Source organism: Glycine max, chromosome 2, assembly GCF_000004515.6.
Source record: "Glycine max cultivar Williams 82 chromosome 2, Glycine_max_v4.0, whole genome shotgun sequence".
Classification (NCBI taxonomy): Eukaryota; Viridiplantae; Streptophyta; class Magnoliopsida; order Fabales; family Fabaceae; genus Glycine; species Glycine max.
Genome location: NC_016089.4, coordinates 39,291,358 through 39,306,505, shown reverse-complemented (window position 1 = coordinate 39,306,505; position 15,148 = coordinate 39,291,358). Strand labels below are relative to the sequence as shown.

Here is a 15,148-nt window from a genome sequence, read left to right as displayed (position 1 = left end):
TAAGTTGATAACCGGTTCATTTTTTATAACATCGTAACACAATGATTCCCAAAAGAATTAGATGATTAATACTAAGAAAGGAACTATATTTCATGATTGTGGTTCTTATACTGCTCCAAAGAGCATTTATTAGTATTCAACGGTGAGCAAAAATTAAATTTACATGAATATAAAAAGGAAGTAATAAAAGGCAATAAAAACAATAAAGATATATGCAAAGTAAAATAGGAAATGTTTGATTGATTGATTGATCGATTGTGTTCCTAAAAATGAGTGTACAAGTTTTGTTTATATTTCTAAGCATTGAACTACCCCTATTCACCACACTTTTAACAACTTGATAACTATTGTTCTAGATAGGTCAAATCACAAACCACTAGTTATCACCACGAACTCACATACTTGTATAATCATGAACTTTGACTCGTAGAGCTCGACAACACATAGCTTAAGATGTGTGTTAGACACGTTGTCCTTAAAGATTTATCCACACCAAAAGAAAATCACTCAGGATTTAACAAGCTCATCTTGAATTAATTAGGGCATCAGAACTATCAAGTAAAAGAACTAAGAATCCAAATAGAAGTAGAGACAATAATGAGATTTTTTTTGCTGGATGTGGAAGCAATAAGGAGAGCACCCCGTTTATAGATAGAAAATGGTCCAACAATGGTCATGTTAATTTTATTTTTTGGTAATAAATAAAGAAATAATAAATATGATTAAATAAAAATAATATGTAATTAATATGTTTTAAAGGAGTATGAAAACGTTTTAATACGCTAATTAAGTCAGTTAAATTTCATCATAAAACCTTTTAAAAAGGAAATTGTTCCACGTTTAAAAACAACAAGTAAAAGCCTTTTGAAATACTAAAAAATACAACAATCTCCTACATATTTCAAAAGGTTTCAAATGTTTAAGGAAAGATTTATAGGTTCTCATTTAGCATGTAATGTGTTAGACATGGTGTAACAAGCTATATGAATCAGACCTAGACTGGTAGGACATAACACAAAACATAGTTGGTGTACCAAGTTATATGAACCAAAAATGTTTGATGTATGCTAGTGGTCTACCAATCACATTACACTCCCAAAGTCATTGTTGTTATCGTTGTTTTGCGTTAATAGGTCATGTGTGTGCCCAATATTCATGAGTATTCTAGAGATTTCATCATGTGTATGCTGCAAATCATACATCACCCATAAGGGATATGAAAACCATTAAAAACTTTATAAGTTGTTAATCTTTCTCATAACCACATAAAGCTTAACCTCTCATTAATGCAATATCTAGCACTTTCTCACACCATAGGAAGAGGCTAAAAATTAAAATTGATTAAAATCAATGTAGTGCTAGCAAAACTAACAAGTGACTTGTTCTTACCCATACGAACATTCTTCATGGGATCTCCAGTCACAAAGGTTGAGTTACTATCACTTGTTTGTTTTTCAAATGACTTAATAAAGTCTCATTCCCCTTGATGTTTTATTCAATTATTTCTTCCCAAGCAGTTTAAGCTAAAAAGTGCTTATTGTTTTGCATGAGTTGTACGCTATGACACATAAAATTATAAAATATTTTGGAGGCATCATAAATTATATATGATATTAAACATTATGAATTTTCCATTATATTAGAAAATACAATGATGTTAAATGCATCTTAATTTGATCTAAATGGTTGTGTCACTATTGTAGTATATTACTTTGACATCAACCAAACAAATTATAATTGAGTCATCTTTGTTCCTCTGAAGATGGTTGATTATGAGGCTTGATGGTTATAACATTACTACAAAATAGCTTTTCAACAATGGTTCTGGAAGGGTTTCAATAACAATTTTCAAACATCATTAAAATGACCATCATTAAAAGTCGAAGGCTTTTAACGATGGTTTAAAATCGTCGTAAAATGTTGTCTTTCAAAAATGGTTATTAAAACCGTCTTCAAAAAGGCATCAAAAAAATCTCTGAACTACATTTTCAAAGACGGTTTCCTTCAAAATCATCTTTGAAAGTTGACTTTCTATGACGATTTTTGAAAAAATTGTCCTTGAACATGTGTTTTCAAAGACGATTTTGAAAGAAACTGTTGTTGAAATTTGACTTTCTACATCGGCTTTTGGGTAATTGATGTAGAAAGTTCCATTTTTTTAATATTATTTTTGTTTTGGTAACAAATCCAACTTGTAATTTCAAGCAAAACCAAATCCAGTCAATTTTTAACAAGCAGATTTAATTATATTTAAATTATCATAAATCAAAAGCAATAAATTCAAAAATATTAATAAATAACAATAAACTGATCCCACATTATCAAATTAACTACATTAAACAAGAAAATTCAACATTTGTCATGTTTACAATGTAAATCCAACCTAAACCTATTCTAAAATACAAGTTTAACCATCCTAGACATTCTCATTGTTAAGTGCTTCATTTCTAGCTTTAAAAAAACATCTTGCCTATTCTTGCTGAACTGTTTTCATTCTCTCCGGTTCTGATGGTGTTTGATCACTAAACCACTACAACATATAATAAACACATGTTAAAACTAATCACATTAAATAATCAAAATACGTACCTTTCACCATAAAATGCTCAATAGCAAGACATTTCAAGGCTAGGCCTGGTTCTAGATTTTCAGGAAATACTACTTTCTCATGTATTTAAGACTAGTCAATGTTAGGAATGGTTCTAGATCTATGGTGATTGTTAACAAATGTATTTTTTTAGGTTAAATTAGACTTTCTAGTTAATTGTAAAAGGTCACTTCCTCTGATGCTTTTGCGTTCTACACTTTTGAAACCATTAAAGTGGGTTCACGATATCAAATAAAAAAAGGTTGAATGTATAAACATTATAAGCTACAATCATTTAACTTCTCTAGCCTTTATATAGATACTTTCAACAAAGAGTTTGTATTTCAAGCATAGGACTACTACTCAAATGCATTTGTTAATAAATCTATTGGATAGAGTTCACAATAATTTTTTTATATAACACATTCATTTCTTGTTTTCTCATACTCAAAATGAGTCTTGTTATATATTATATACTATTTTAACTAGTAATATCTCAATCCTGGTTCATCAATATGGCAAAAAGAATGTGATATCATGAAGATTTGGAGTTGAAAAGCTAAACAATATTAATTAATCATAATGGATGTAGCTTATTGATAGGTCCATTATTGTTATTGGATGGAAAGAGAACCAAAGGCCCATTCGTAGGACTCAAGTTCCCAATTGGCACAAGGAATATATTTTAAATTCTGAAATATGTCATTTACAATTGTATTAGGAATTTACTAGAAGCTTTATGTGTATCATCCACGTGTAGGGTGATCTTAGCTTTTACATAAGACCCTCTTTGTATTAATATCTAGACAAAATTTTAATGAAAGATGCAGAGAGTATTATTCCTAATTAGTTATAGCATAATAGTAGAATAGTCTAAATAGGGTTTTCCTTAAGAAACCCCACAACTTACAAATGAATTGAGGAAATGACTGAAGTTTAATTACCATTTAGATTTAGATACTACTAGAGTTTCATGTTACCAATGTTATTTCATAGATATTTCAGGCCTGAGTTGCTCAAATCCAATGCAAACCCAAGTTTAAACCAGAGAAGACACACAAATGGGAAGTGAACTAGTGGCGTATAGAAAATTCATATTAGAGCAATCAAATTTATTTACTTTTACTTGTTACAATAAAGTAAAAATAATGTTGTTGCAATTAGCTTTTTCTTGGTTCATTAATTCTTAAGAGCTAGTTATCATATTGACCACAAGTATCTTTAATGGTGAAACACTCTTTTCTTCTTGATTCATTAATTCTTAATCAGTTAAATCCTTTTAAAATGAAGTCAAATTGGTTACTCTTCTCTAACAACTAACAAGCCAACCATTTTTCATATTATATCTTACCTAATAGATAAAGATACATATATATGCAAACATATAAGACGAAACAAGCTAAGTATTTTTTTAATGCACACACATAGATGTGTTGCCAAATTGACATAACTAGAATTTTGCTTTGAGTCTTGTTTTTAATTTGTCAATCTAATCTAGTGTCATTCTAGGACTTCCTTTGTGTTCCACCTTGGCTTGTGGTGATGTCCTTTTTCTTTATTTTTCCTTGAATCTCATTGAATTAATGTCATGTTAAATTTCCTTTTGGCTTAGCTTTCATTTCACCTTTTGGTTTCTTGCTTGTCTTCTTTTTTTGTGTTTAAATGTTGCCTACAATAAGGATTGGAAGAGGAAATTGGTGCGTTGCTTGAAGGAAGATTTTTTAGTCTTGGAGGTTAACCATCCTAGGAGAGCCATTGGATATGAAGCAAGCAAAGCCTCACCAAATTTTGAGTGAAACACTTGAGAAAACAAACAAGCATTGAAGAAAAATTTAAAGACCTTAATTGCTTTGTTAAATTTTTTGTAATAGAACAATTGAGTGCTGAATTTTTTGTATTGCAATTCCTTTTATTTGGACATTCTCCAGGGGTATATTGGGAGTCTCCAAGAGACCACCCAAACCTCTATTTGTGTGTAATAGCTTAGTGTAAACCGTGTAGACTAAGTGAAGAGCTAGCTGGGACCTCCAAAGGGTCATCCAAGCCTTCACATAGGAAACCATCTAGCTTGCTTTAAATTTCCTTTACCTTCCATTGTTAAACCGCCCAGATAGCTTGCTTTTTACCAATTAGTTTTTACCTTATCTTTCAAACCTCTTTTAGTGTTTATTTTGGCTAGTTTCAACCATAGTTTCTTTTACCTTTTGTTTTCAAACCCCCAACAAGAAAGAACCATAACTTTGGAACCAACATGAGTCTTTATTCTTCATCTAGTGTTAATGGTGAGGGTTCTACTTCTAAGGACCCCTTGTATATGATATTAGATGACTTGAGATCCCATAAATTGTGGAAAGAAAAACAAGAGAGAAAAGAAAAAGGAAAAAAAGAGTGGAAGAAATAAGTCAAGATGAAAGAGAGAAAATAAGAGAGGAAGAAAGAAGAAAAATAATGAAAGAAATGAAAAGAGAAAAACATGTCGCCTATAGTAGTCATGGCTCTTGCAAGAGTTTAAGTGAAGAAATTAACGACTATTATGGAGGGCGGCATAGGTTACATACTAAACATCACTCCCAAAGAAGAGAAAATGATAGAAGACCTCAAGAGGTTAACATTAGTCTCCCATATTTCTATGGAAAAGATAATGTTGAGGCCTACCTAGATTGGGAAATGAAGGTTGAACAACTCTTTGCTTGCCATCATATTAGTGAAGAGAGAAAAGTTTCATTGGCTACCCTTAACTTCCAAGGGTATGCACTCTCTATTGGTGGACTTCCCTTGTTAGGGAAAGAAGGATTCATGGGAATCCTCCAGTAGAGTATTGGAATGATCTTAAGAGTGCCCTTACGAAAAGGCACATTCCCTCCTACTGTGAATGGGAGCTTATGGATAAACTCCAAAGGCTTAGACAAGGGAGTTAGGGTTTCATTATTTTGGGTCTTGCATTTAGGGCTCCATAGTGTAGGGAGGGTGTCCTAGTAATATAGGATTTTTCAGCCCTTGTATTTTAGGACACCTAGACTAGTTTTTGTATTAGGAGTAGTTTTGTAATTTCACTTGCATTAAGTGCACTATTTGATGTGTATGTTGGGAGAGAAATTTAATTGAACTAGGAGAAGTCCAATCCAATTAAATTTCAAACTAGCCTAAAGGGGAGGTGAGCACTTGCTTGCTACAACCCATTGTCACATCATATAGTCACACTTTGTGCATGTCTTTCATGCTTTACATGTCTCATGACACCTAAGCACACTTAGTGAAGAATCTTGGATTTGATCTTGGATTAGTGGGTTGAACCATAACTAAAATTCACTAATCATAATTAGTAAAATTTTAGTTCCAAATTTGGCTCCACAAATTTAAATTCAAATTCAAGTGAAATTTGAATAGAAATTCAAATTTCCCTCCAATTTTGTGTGACACTTAGGTTATAAATGGAAGCCTTGTGTGTGCATTTTTGACAACTTTGATCATTTGAGAAATTAGACTTCAAAGTTCAAACCTCATTTGAGGCATAAATTTTGTTCCCCCCTCTCTCCCTCTCCCTCCATTCATCTTCTCTTACCTTTAAGCTCTTATCCATGGCTTCCTATGGTGATAAGCTTATTCTTGACTCATCTTCTCTTTGAAGTGGCATCTCCAATCATCTTTCCTCCTTCTCCATTCCACTTTCATTAATCTTCATGAAGCAAAAGACTCCATTGATGAAGAAGATCCAAGGCCTACAAGCTCTACATGGAGCTACATTATGTGGTATCAAGAGCATCTTCATCTAGGTGATGTTCTTTTGCTTCCTCTATCTTTTGTTCGATCAATTCACTTTAATTCCTTGTTCTTCATCGTCTTCTCCATGTATCTCCTCCATTGTTTTGTGGTTTGGTGCTGTTTAGAGTAGATTAAAAAAAATAAACCGATTAAATCTTAGATCTACACTTGTTCTTGCATTTCTATGGTTCAAATTTTATAAATCTACTATTGAATCATGTTTTTGTGTTGATTTTCGGTTCTATAATTTTTCAGTCATAATATTCTTGTGCTGAACCTTTAGATCTCAATTTTCTTGCAAAATATTGATTAGAAAAGATAACACAAAAATTTGAGTGTAAATCACTTCATTCATGTTGTCGTAGAGTCATGCTTAGTCATAATAATTGTCACATTATGTTCTAAGTTTGTGTTAAATTTTGATTTTGTTGATTTAATTCTAGATACATTTGTTCATGTATTCTTGCAATTCTTAGTCTATCATTTGAATTTTGGATTTAATTCATGCATGTTATTTAGTTCATAACATGTTTTAAATCAATTCCTAGAAGTAGTCTTGTTGTTGAACTTTTCTTGTTTTCTAAGTGTAGGCAGGATTGGCAGTGGCCGCATCTCCTTCACTAATGGCTTTAGGGGACAAGGAGTTCACCAATGACATACCAATAGAGATCATGGGATTGTAGAAGTGAGGCATGTATGGTCTTCACCAATGGTTGCATGTTTTAGTATTTCAAAAGGTTTTTACTTGTTGTTTTTAAATGTGGAGCAATTTCCTTTTAAAAGGTTTTATGATGCAATTTAATTGACTTAATTATTGTATTAAAACATTTTGATACTCCTCCAAAGCATATTAATTACATGTTATTTTTAACTAATCATATTTATTACCAAAATTAAAATTAACATGGCCATTGTTGGACCCTTTTCTATCTATAAATGAGATTTTATCCCTATTTTTTTCACATCCAAAGAAAACAAAAGCCCTCATTATTCTCTCTACTCTCTATTTGGAATCTCGGTTCTTCTTTTACTTGTTAGTTCTGATACCCCGATTAATTTAGGATGAGTATGTTAAATCCTTGGGATTTGCATTTTACGCAGATAAATTTTTTATAACGATGTGCCTAACACGCGTCTCAAATTATGTGTTGTCAAGTTCTTTGAGTCAAAGATTGAGTGGAGGTTCATGATTATACAAGTTCATGAGTTTGTAGTGATAACTAGTGATTTGTTATTTGACCTACCTAGAACAACAATTTATTCCCTGTTTAGGAACAACAAGTAGAACCTTTTGAAATGTTAAAAAGTACAACAATAACTATTCCAAACATGACTGATATAGTTACATTAGCTAATATTACAATGGATTAACTAGTTGACAGTCATGCCTCATAATATTACAAAGGATCATTTAACTTTTTAATAACTACCAAAATATTTTTCTCCTAAAATATACTACATCCATTCCTTTTTATATGATATTTAAGGTTGTTTTTGTAGAAATCAAGAAACACAATGATTTTTTTTTAATTCTAATAAAATAGTTGTTGAATTTCTTATTTCACCCCTTTCTCTTTTTCACTTCACAATAGATCCATGTATAAATTAATTAAAGATAAGAAAGCATGAACAAAAATTCTCCAAAAATCCTCACTATTTCGTTTGTACCCATTAATGGCTAACTTTTATTATCAACAGTAAGTAGTGAATATTTCGAAGAACAAACATATGCCCCTACATCTTTATGCTGAAATTAATTTAAGTTAAGATGATGTATTTATTTTGAATTTAATAATGTACCTCTTGAACTTCCAACCGACGCCTTTGTATTATCCCTCTAAACTTTGTCACCGTATCTCTAGAAGATTTTTTCTCTTCTAGGTCTTGTCACCGAGTTCTAGCTCTTTGGATTCCTTATCTCACGGTACCTTGATGGGTTCCATATGAGAAAAGTAGAATATAGCCTCTGTCTTCTTCATTAAAGGTGATGCTTATCACATATGCTTAAGCTTACAACAAATCAATTTCTTCCTTTTCACTAATGAATTATTCAATATAAATGGTTCTATAGGCTAGCTAACTCAAATACACACATTCTTGGGACACTAACTTGTCTATAGTTGAGGGTGCATGTTTCCTATGGCCATAGTGGCATATTCTACCTTAGGAAAATGTAAAGTGCACTTGTTGATCATTTGCCTAAATCTCTTGATGAAATCTAATACAAGCTCATCAACCAACTACTTGAGATTCATTATATCTACTATTGCAACCTTTGACTGTTGTCTATACAAAAGATCATGGAACACTTTTCCATATTTGCTTAATTTTAAATAAAATTTGGTGGAAGGGAAGAATACCAAGTGAAATTTTGTTCCTGTTAAGGATAATAAGAACAACTAAAGCTTATGATATTCTTTCCATTTTCCTTCCCCACATTATGTTTTAAAGCACCTAATAATACATAGCTAAGTATGTTTACATCAGTGCCAGTTTTATAAACTCTTCATCTTTTCCTTTATCTTTAGTAAAATGCTATCAGAAAAATGTTTTAAATTCCAGGAAGTTCAATGCTTACCATTTCATGTAAAGATTAAATCACTTAATCAAAACAATAAATGTTTCAAATTTACGAATAAGGTTGGTTAGGTGGTTAAGAAAGAAGAAAATGAGGAAAATATTGTGGATTGGATCTCTCTTGTTAACAAAAAGCTAACAAACTAATAATTAACATTTTTCGATTAAAAAAAAAGGTTCATACAGATTTGGCTATATATGCTATATTTTGTCCACAATCTTTTACTTGTGATTGTGGATGATATCAGTTAGCCCCTATGGTTTAATGCCTTGCAAAATCTGCTAACTGCAGGGGAGATTTCAACACTTTCATTTGTTTTTAGTTTTTGGTGATAGATTCTTAAAAAGGAAAGCTATTAGAACTGGATGGTTTACATTTGACATTGGTGTGTCAAAATTTGCTGAAAGTTGGTGTTTTCAAGGAAGAAATCTTGTAATTTTTAATCATTTTTTTCTTCTGGCACTTCACATATTTCAGAGTACCTGATGGAAGGCCTGCTGTGGTGCTTGTTGTCTTTGTTGGGAGCGTTACCTTTGCAGAGATTTCTGCACTTCCATTTTTATGTACTCAGGTGTGTCATAACTGTTGCCTTTGAATGTCTCCTAGACACTATCTTAACCAATACACTTTTCCTGTAATTTAAATCTAATTTTTTGAATATGGTTATTGGTCCATAATCAGGTAAACAGTTTTCCCTGCTTAGTAAATTTGTGTGGCCTAAAATATCAAATCCAACCAAAGTTGAGTGAATTTCTAAATACACACAACATAAAAGGATTTCAAAATCAAATCCTATTTTATAACTTACCAAACACAATTTCTTTTTTGAATCAAATTACTCCTTTAATTGTTTTTCCAAACACATTCTCAAAGACTTCTAGACTCACTAAATTATTGACAAAGTTCTCTATGATAAACGATACTCCTGCTTATGGATCAGTTCTTCAATATACTCGAAGTATCTGCATATATGAATGACCTAAGCTTCATATTATAAAAACAAAATTAAGGCCAAAATATTATAAAAACAAATTAATGATATAACATTATTCATACTTAGCATTCACATAAGATGCTTTAAAAACTAATTCGAACTGTATAACATTACTGCTTTGTATTATTATACAATTAAAAATTATTAATTTTATAATAATTATTTTTTAAAAAATCATATTTTAAAATTGTCAATCAAAACTGTGTTATTTTAGTTTAGCTCACGAAGCCTCAGGCTCAGCAGTCAGCCCTTCACTGTTAAAAAAACAAAAAGGTCCTTTTTTCACAATTTTTTATTGGCAAGTTAGTTTTTGTTATATGAAAAAATCAAACTCAGTACGTTTTTTTCTATTTTTTTTTCTTAATCATTCAATCAATCTTATACCTTATATCTTCAGATTCTTTTTTTCATCATAACGATGCACTTGAAAATAACGAATCACCTTAGACAAAACACTGGTCCGAAGAAAATGTGGATCTAAATGAAGTAATAAGCTTTCGGATCAAACCGTTGTTTGTCCTTTTGGGACAATGCTCTTCAAACCGCTTTACATGACAAAAGAACGCATAAACGTTAAATGAATGAACAAATAACAAGCATTTTCATTGATCACGGTTCACTATCTACAGCCATTGACTCTTGAATATCAGAGTTGAAAATACAAAACATACACATGAAAACTCTTAAAACCACCATTACACCACTGCCACTAAACACTTGCCATAGACAGAATGAACTGAGAAAAGAGCATGCTGTCTACATGTACCAAATCACTGTCTTCATTTCATACCCCCAATAAAAAAGCGACATGTGAGTAAAGAAAATTTCCAACTTTGAAAGAGTTTTATTCTTTAAACCACGTTTCACTTTCAATTGTAGAGCCATTGAAGGAAGGAACAAGGTTTGAAATGGAGATACAAAAGTGCAATTGCACCCGCATCGTCAAAAATATCATGGTCTCTGAAACCACCACAATGCAAAAACATTTGTGTACAATTTTCTGCAATTTTAAGGTTTCCAAGACTCCAAAGCTGCAACCATAACTGCAATTTAAAACCTTTGGAAGGAGACTGGAAATGGGACAGGAGATTTCAATCCGGATTTCACCAACTGAAAACTAGAAAATGGAAAACGAGGTGCATTCAAGAAATCCATAAACAACTTGTTTCATCGGCCATCAATGGAAGTAAAAGACTCGGCTAACCCAGTAGGCCTTTCAGGGATACTACTCTTACTGTCTTGTAGGTCCACATAGCTCAGGTCCTTTCCTTCTGTCTCCTGCCACTCCTTCACCATTTGGTTAAGGGGAAGACTGTAATCTACGCCAGCATACTCCTCAGTGTCATCATCTAATGGTTTCCATTTTTGAACAAGTGGCGAAAGAACATTCACAGCATGACTCATATCTGGCCTTTGGTTTGGTTCTCTGGTAGTGCAGTGCCCAGCTAGCTCAGCAACAATGGAGACGACATCGAACATTTCTTCCTTTATGTCGAGGGCCGGGTCAATAGCAGCCATTAGTTTCTCCTTGTCTGATTTTATATGCCGGAACCACGACGCCAAGTATTGGGTTTCCTCGGGTCTATCCTCGTCAAGTGCCATTAATCCAGTTAGCAGCTCCATTAGGACAACGCCAAAACTGAAAACATCTGCTTTGGTAGTGACTTTTCCAGTCACTGAAATAAATAAAAGCAGGAATCAGTATAGTTTAATAGTTTATGAATGCATCGAATAATAATCAGGAGACACGAACATATAAGTTTCTATATGGGGTCCAGTCGCAGACAATCAATGATATCATGCAGAATCTTATGAAGTCTATCCAGGTGCAGGATATTTTTCCGTGACATTTTTAGACACATTCACTTCTCAAGATTTCTCAATCTTACTGAATTATACATAGATGGAAAAAAAATTGACAGGTTTTTTCAGTAATTACAAATGGCTGAAAGAGCAACCATATGTTACAATCAGTTACTGGAAAATAAACATCTCCTTATAATCAGTTACTTTTTAACACCCTTGAATCCCATGTTAATAAAGCAGTTAACTAAAAATTGAGGACAATGGCTCTATTAGTTCTGCTAGAGTTCTAATAGGAAACCTGAACCTAAAAGAAGGCTAAAACAGCCTTTGAAAACCATATACAGAGCAGGCATTAGCATATATAATCAATAGAAATTACAACAAAAATAAAGTGATCAAATTCGGGATATGTAATATAAAAGAGTTGCAAAATAAAATAAAATTACCAAATATAAAAGATTTGCAAAATAAACTAAAATTACCTGCATATTCTGGTGCCAAGTATCCAAATGTACCAGCAAGTCGGGTCACTACAGATTTTTTGCCATCAGGAGCAAGTTTTACCAATCCAAAATCTGAGACTTTTGCTCTAAAGTCATCCCCAAGTAAAATATTTGATGACTTAAGATCTCTGTGAATGAAGATCTGATGAGCCAGACTATGAAGATACTCCATTCCTCTAGCAACATCCAAGGCAATGTTGAGCCTCCTCTTCCAAGACAGTGGCTCCAGTTGTAAGCTCTTCCAATGGAAGAGATGCATACTGAGAGCCCCTTGTGGCATATACTCATAAACTAGAATCCTTTCTTTACCTTCAACTGAATAACCCAAAAGAGAAACCAAATGCCGGTGCCGGACTTTAGATAGAACTGCAATCTCAGACTGAAATTCATCCAAAGCCTTGCTGGTAATCACACCGGATTCCATTCGTTTCACCGCAATCTTAGTCCCATCTTCCAGTTCTCCCTTGTAAACGACCCCAAACCCACCACGTCCAACCTCGTTCTCCCGTGCAAAATTCTTGGTCACGTTTCGAAGAACCTGAACCGATATCACAAGGTTCCCAGCTTCAATGACACGAGACTCACCACTTCGAGTCATAGTCCCAGACCCACTTCCAGTCACCGTGGAAACACTCCGACTGCTGTTGTTAGCAACAACAATCTTCAGCACGTTGTCCGGATCAGAAGCATCCCTAGGGTGAATCACCAATGACCCTGGACCCTCAGAGACACCCTTTTTCTTCCTGAAACAATACACATAAAGCGGAATGAGCACAAAAGCGGCAGCTGCAACACCTGCAATAGGAACCACAATTGGAACTATTTTTTTCCCATTGGAAGAATTATTCGACTCAAAAGAACTACTAGACTTTGGATTGGGACTAGAGTCTTCAGATGGATTAGGATTATGCTTATCAGTGGAAGGAGATTCACCCTTTGTAGACGACGAACCAGTCCCGGGTAGAGAAAGAGAACCTTCTGGGGCACTTCCATGAGGATCCCCATCAATCACAAGCTTCAACCCTTTCCCAAAACTCGGCAAGGGACGCGAAATGTTATTCCCACTCAGATCCAACAATGTCAAAGATTTCAAACTAGTCCAATTACTCGGTATCGTACCACTAATATCATTACCTCCCAACCTTATCTCAACAAGAGAATCTAACTTGGCAACAGAAGGACTCAAAGTCCCACTAAGATTAAACTTTTCCAAAATAATCATGTCCACCTTTCCGTCCCCATTGCACCTTATCCCCAACCATGGCCCGTGACAAGGGTCATTTCCACTCCAAGAATCAACCAAAATCCAAGGATACCCCAACCCTCCAAGAAACTCCAACAACACCATCACTTCAAAAGCACACATAACCCCGGCCTTTGCCTCACAAAATTCATTGTTCTCATAACTCACTTTACTCGCTGCAAATTCCGGGATCGGACCCATGAAGTGGTTGTTATTCAAATCCAACTTATCCAATATCATTCCACCCAAACCACTCGGAATCAACCCAACAAACTCATTCCCATTAAGATCCAAATCCTTCAAAGAAACCAAATCCCCAATGTTCATAGGTACACTCCCTTCAAAACTGTTCCCACGAAGCAACAAACTCGTCAACGAAACCATACTCGCCAAGACGTCAATTTTCCCACCGAGTCCCTCTCCACGCTGGTTGTTCAGCCAGAGAACCTGCAACGCCGGAACGGCGTTCAACGTCGCCGGAATCTCCCCGGTTAAATTGTTGCCCGACAGCAGCAACACCGACAGCGACGCCATGTCCCCAAAGAACCCCGGAATGGGGCCCACCAGATTACAGCTCATGCAACTCAAGTTCCTCAGCTGCGCCGAATCCTCCAGCGTTGCCGGGAAGTTCCACCCGCCATTACTTGCATTTAGTTTTTCGTTGTAATCCAAAGCCAACACCTCGAGACTCTTCAATCCCTCGAAGAAATCTACGGGGATCGAATCGAAGTCGTTGTGACCGAGAAAAATGTATTTTAGATTGGTTAAGCCCTTGAAGGAGGGTAAAGGACCGTTAAGGTTGTTGTTCTGTAAACCCAGATTCTCGAGCATGGTGAGTTCGTTGAGGTTTGGAGGGAGTGGGCCCACCAGGCCCAGGTTCTTGGTCTGAATCTGAGCGACTCTGTTGCCGTTGCAGAAGATGTATTTCCATGGAGGGCTCCCGCACGGGTCTCCTCCTTCTTCGGGCCATGGTAAGAGCTCTGAGTTATTCAACCCTCTTTTGAAGCTGTTCAGAATCTTCACGTCGTTCGAGTCCGTTTCGGAAACAACGAGAGTGAAGAAACACAAACATAGGAAGAGTACAAGGTTCTTCATCATCATTGCGTGGGTTATGTTATGATGCTTTTGGGGAAGGCATTTTCTGATGCATTGAGATTTGAGACGTCGATTGAGGTTTTTTGTTTGTTGCTACCAACAATTACTAATAGTAGTGAGAGCGCCATGTATTTAAATGGAGATTGAGAACAACAAAAGGAGAAAGATGTTAATTAAGAGATTTGGAGGGTTCCAAAGTTTTGTTTGGGTCTACATTAATAATTTATAATGACTTCCGCACGTCGTACTTATATAATAAGGGTTAATATTAATTAATTATTAATTAACACTAATTTACTTAGCTTCTCTTGCAATTAACTTCTAAATTCCACTTCTCTTTTTCTTTTCTTTCCTCACGGTTTCTTTCTTAATTTAGTGGCTAAAAATTCATTTTGACCTATGAGATAATAATAAATTAATTCATGAAAGATAAAAAAATTTAAATTTATTTTCTGAATTTGCAAAAATATAATAGATTAGTATGCAGTTAAATTTGTGAGAATATTTTATTATTAAATTAAAATATTTAAACATTAATTTTACAATAAGATCTATTTTTAAATATTAATCTAACATTGAC

General features: G+C 34.2%; 1 protein-coding gene across 1 annotated transcript; it reads right to left on the bottom strand.

Moving 5' to 3' along the window:
• Positions 1-10,503: 10,503 nt before the first annotated feature.
• On the bottom strand, positions 10,504-14,758 carry LOC100803759 (receptor protein kinase TMK1). The gene is made up of 2 exons (XM_003518139.5): positions 12,210-14,758; positions 10,504-11,597 (listed from the first exon to the last, which is right to left on the bottom strand). The coding sequence occupies exons 1-2, from the start codon at positions 14,572-14,574 to the stop codon at positions 11,089-11,091; spliced, it is 2,874 nt and encodes a 957-aa protein (XP_003518187.2). The 5' UTR covers positions 14,575-14,758; the 3' UTR covers positions 10,504-11,088.
• Positions 14,759-15,148: the final 390 nt, after the last annotated feature.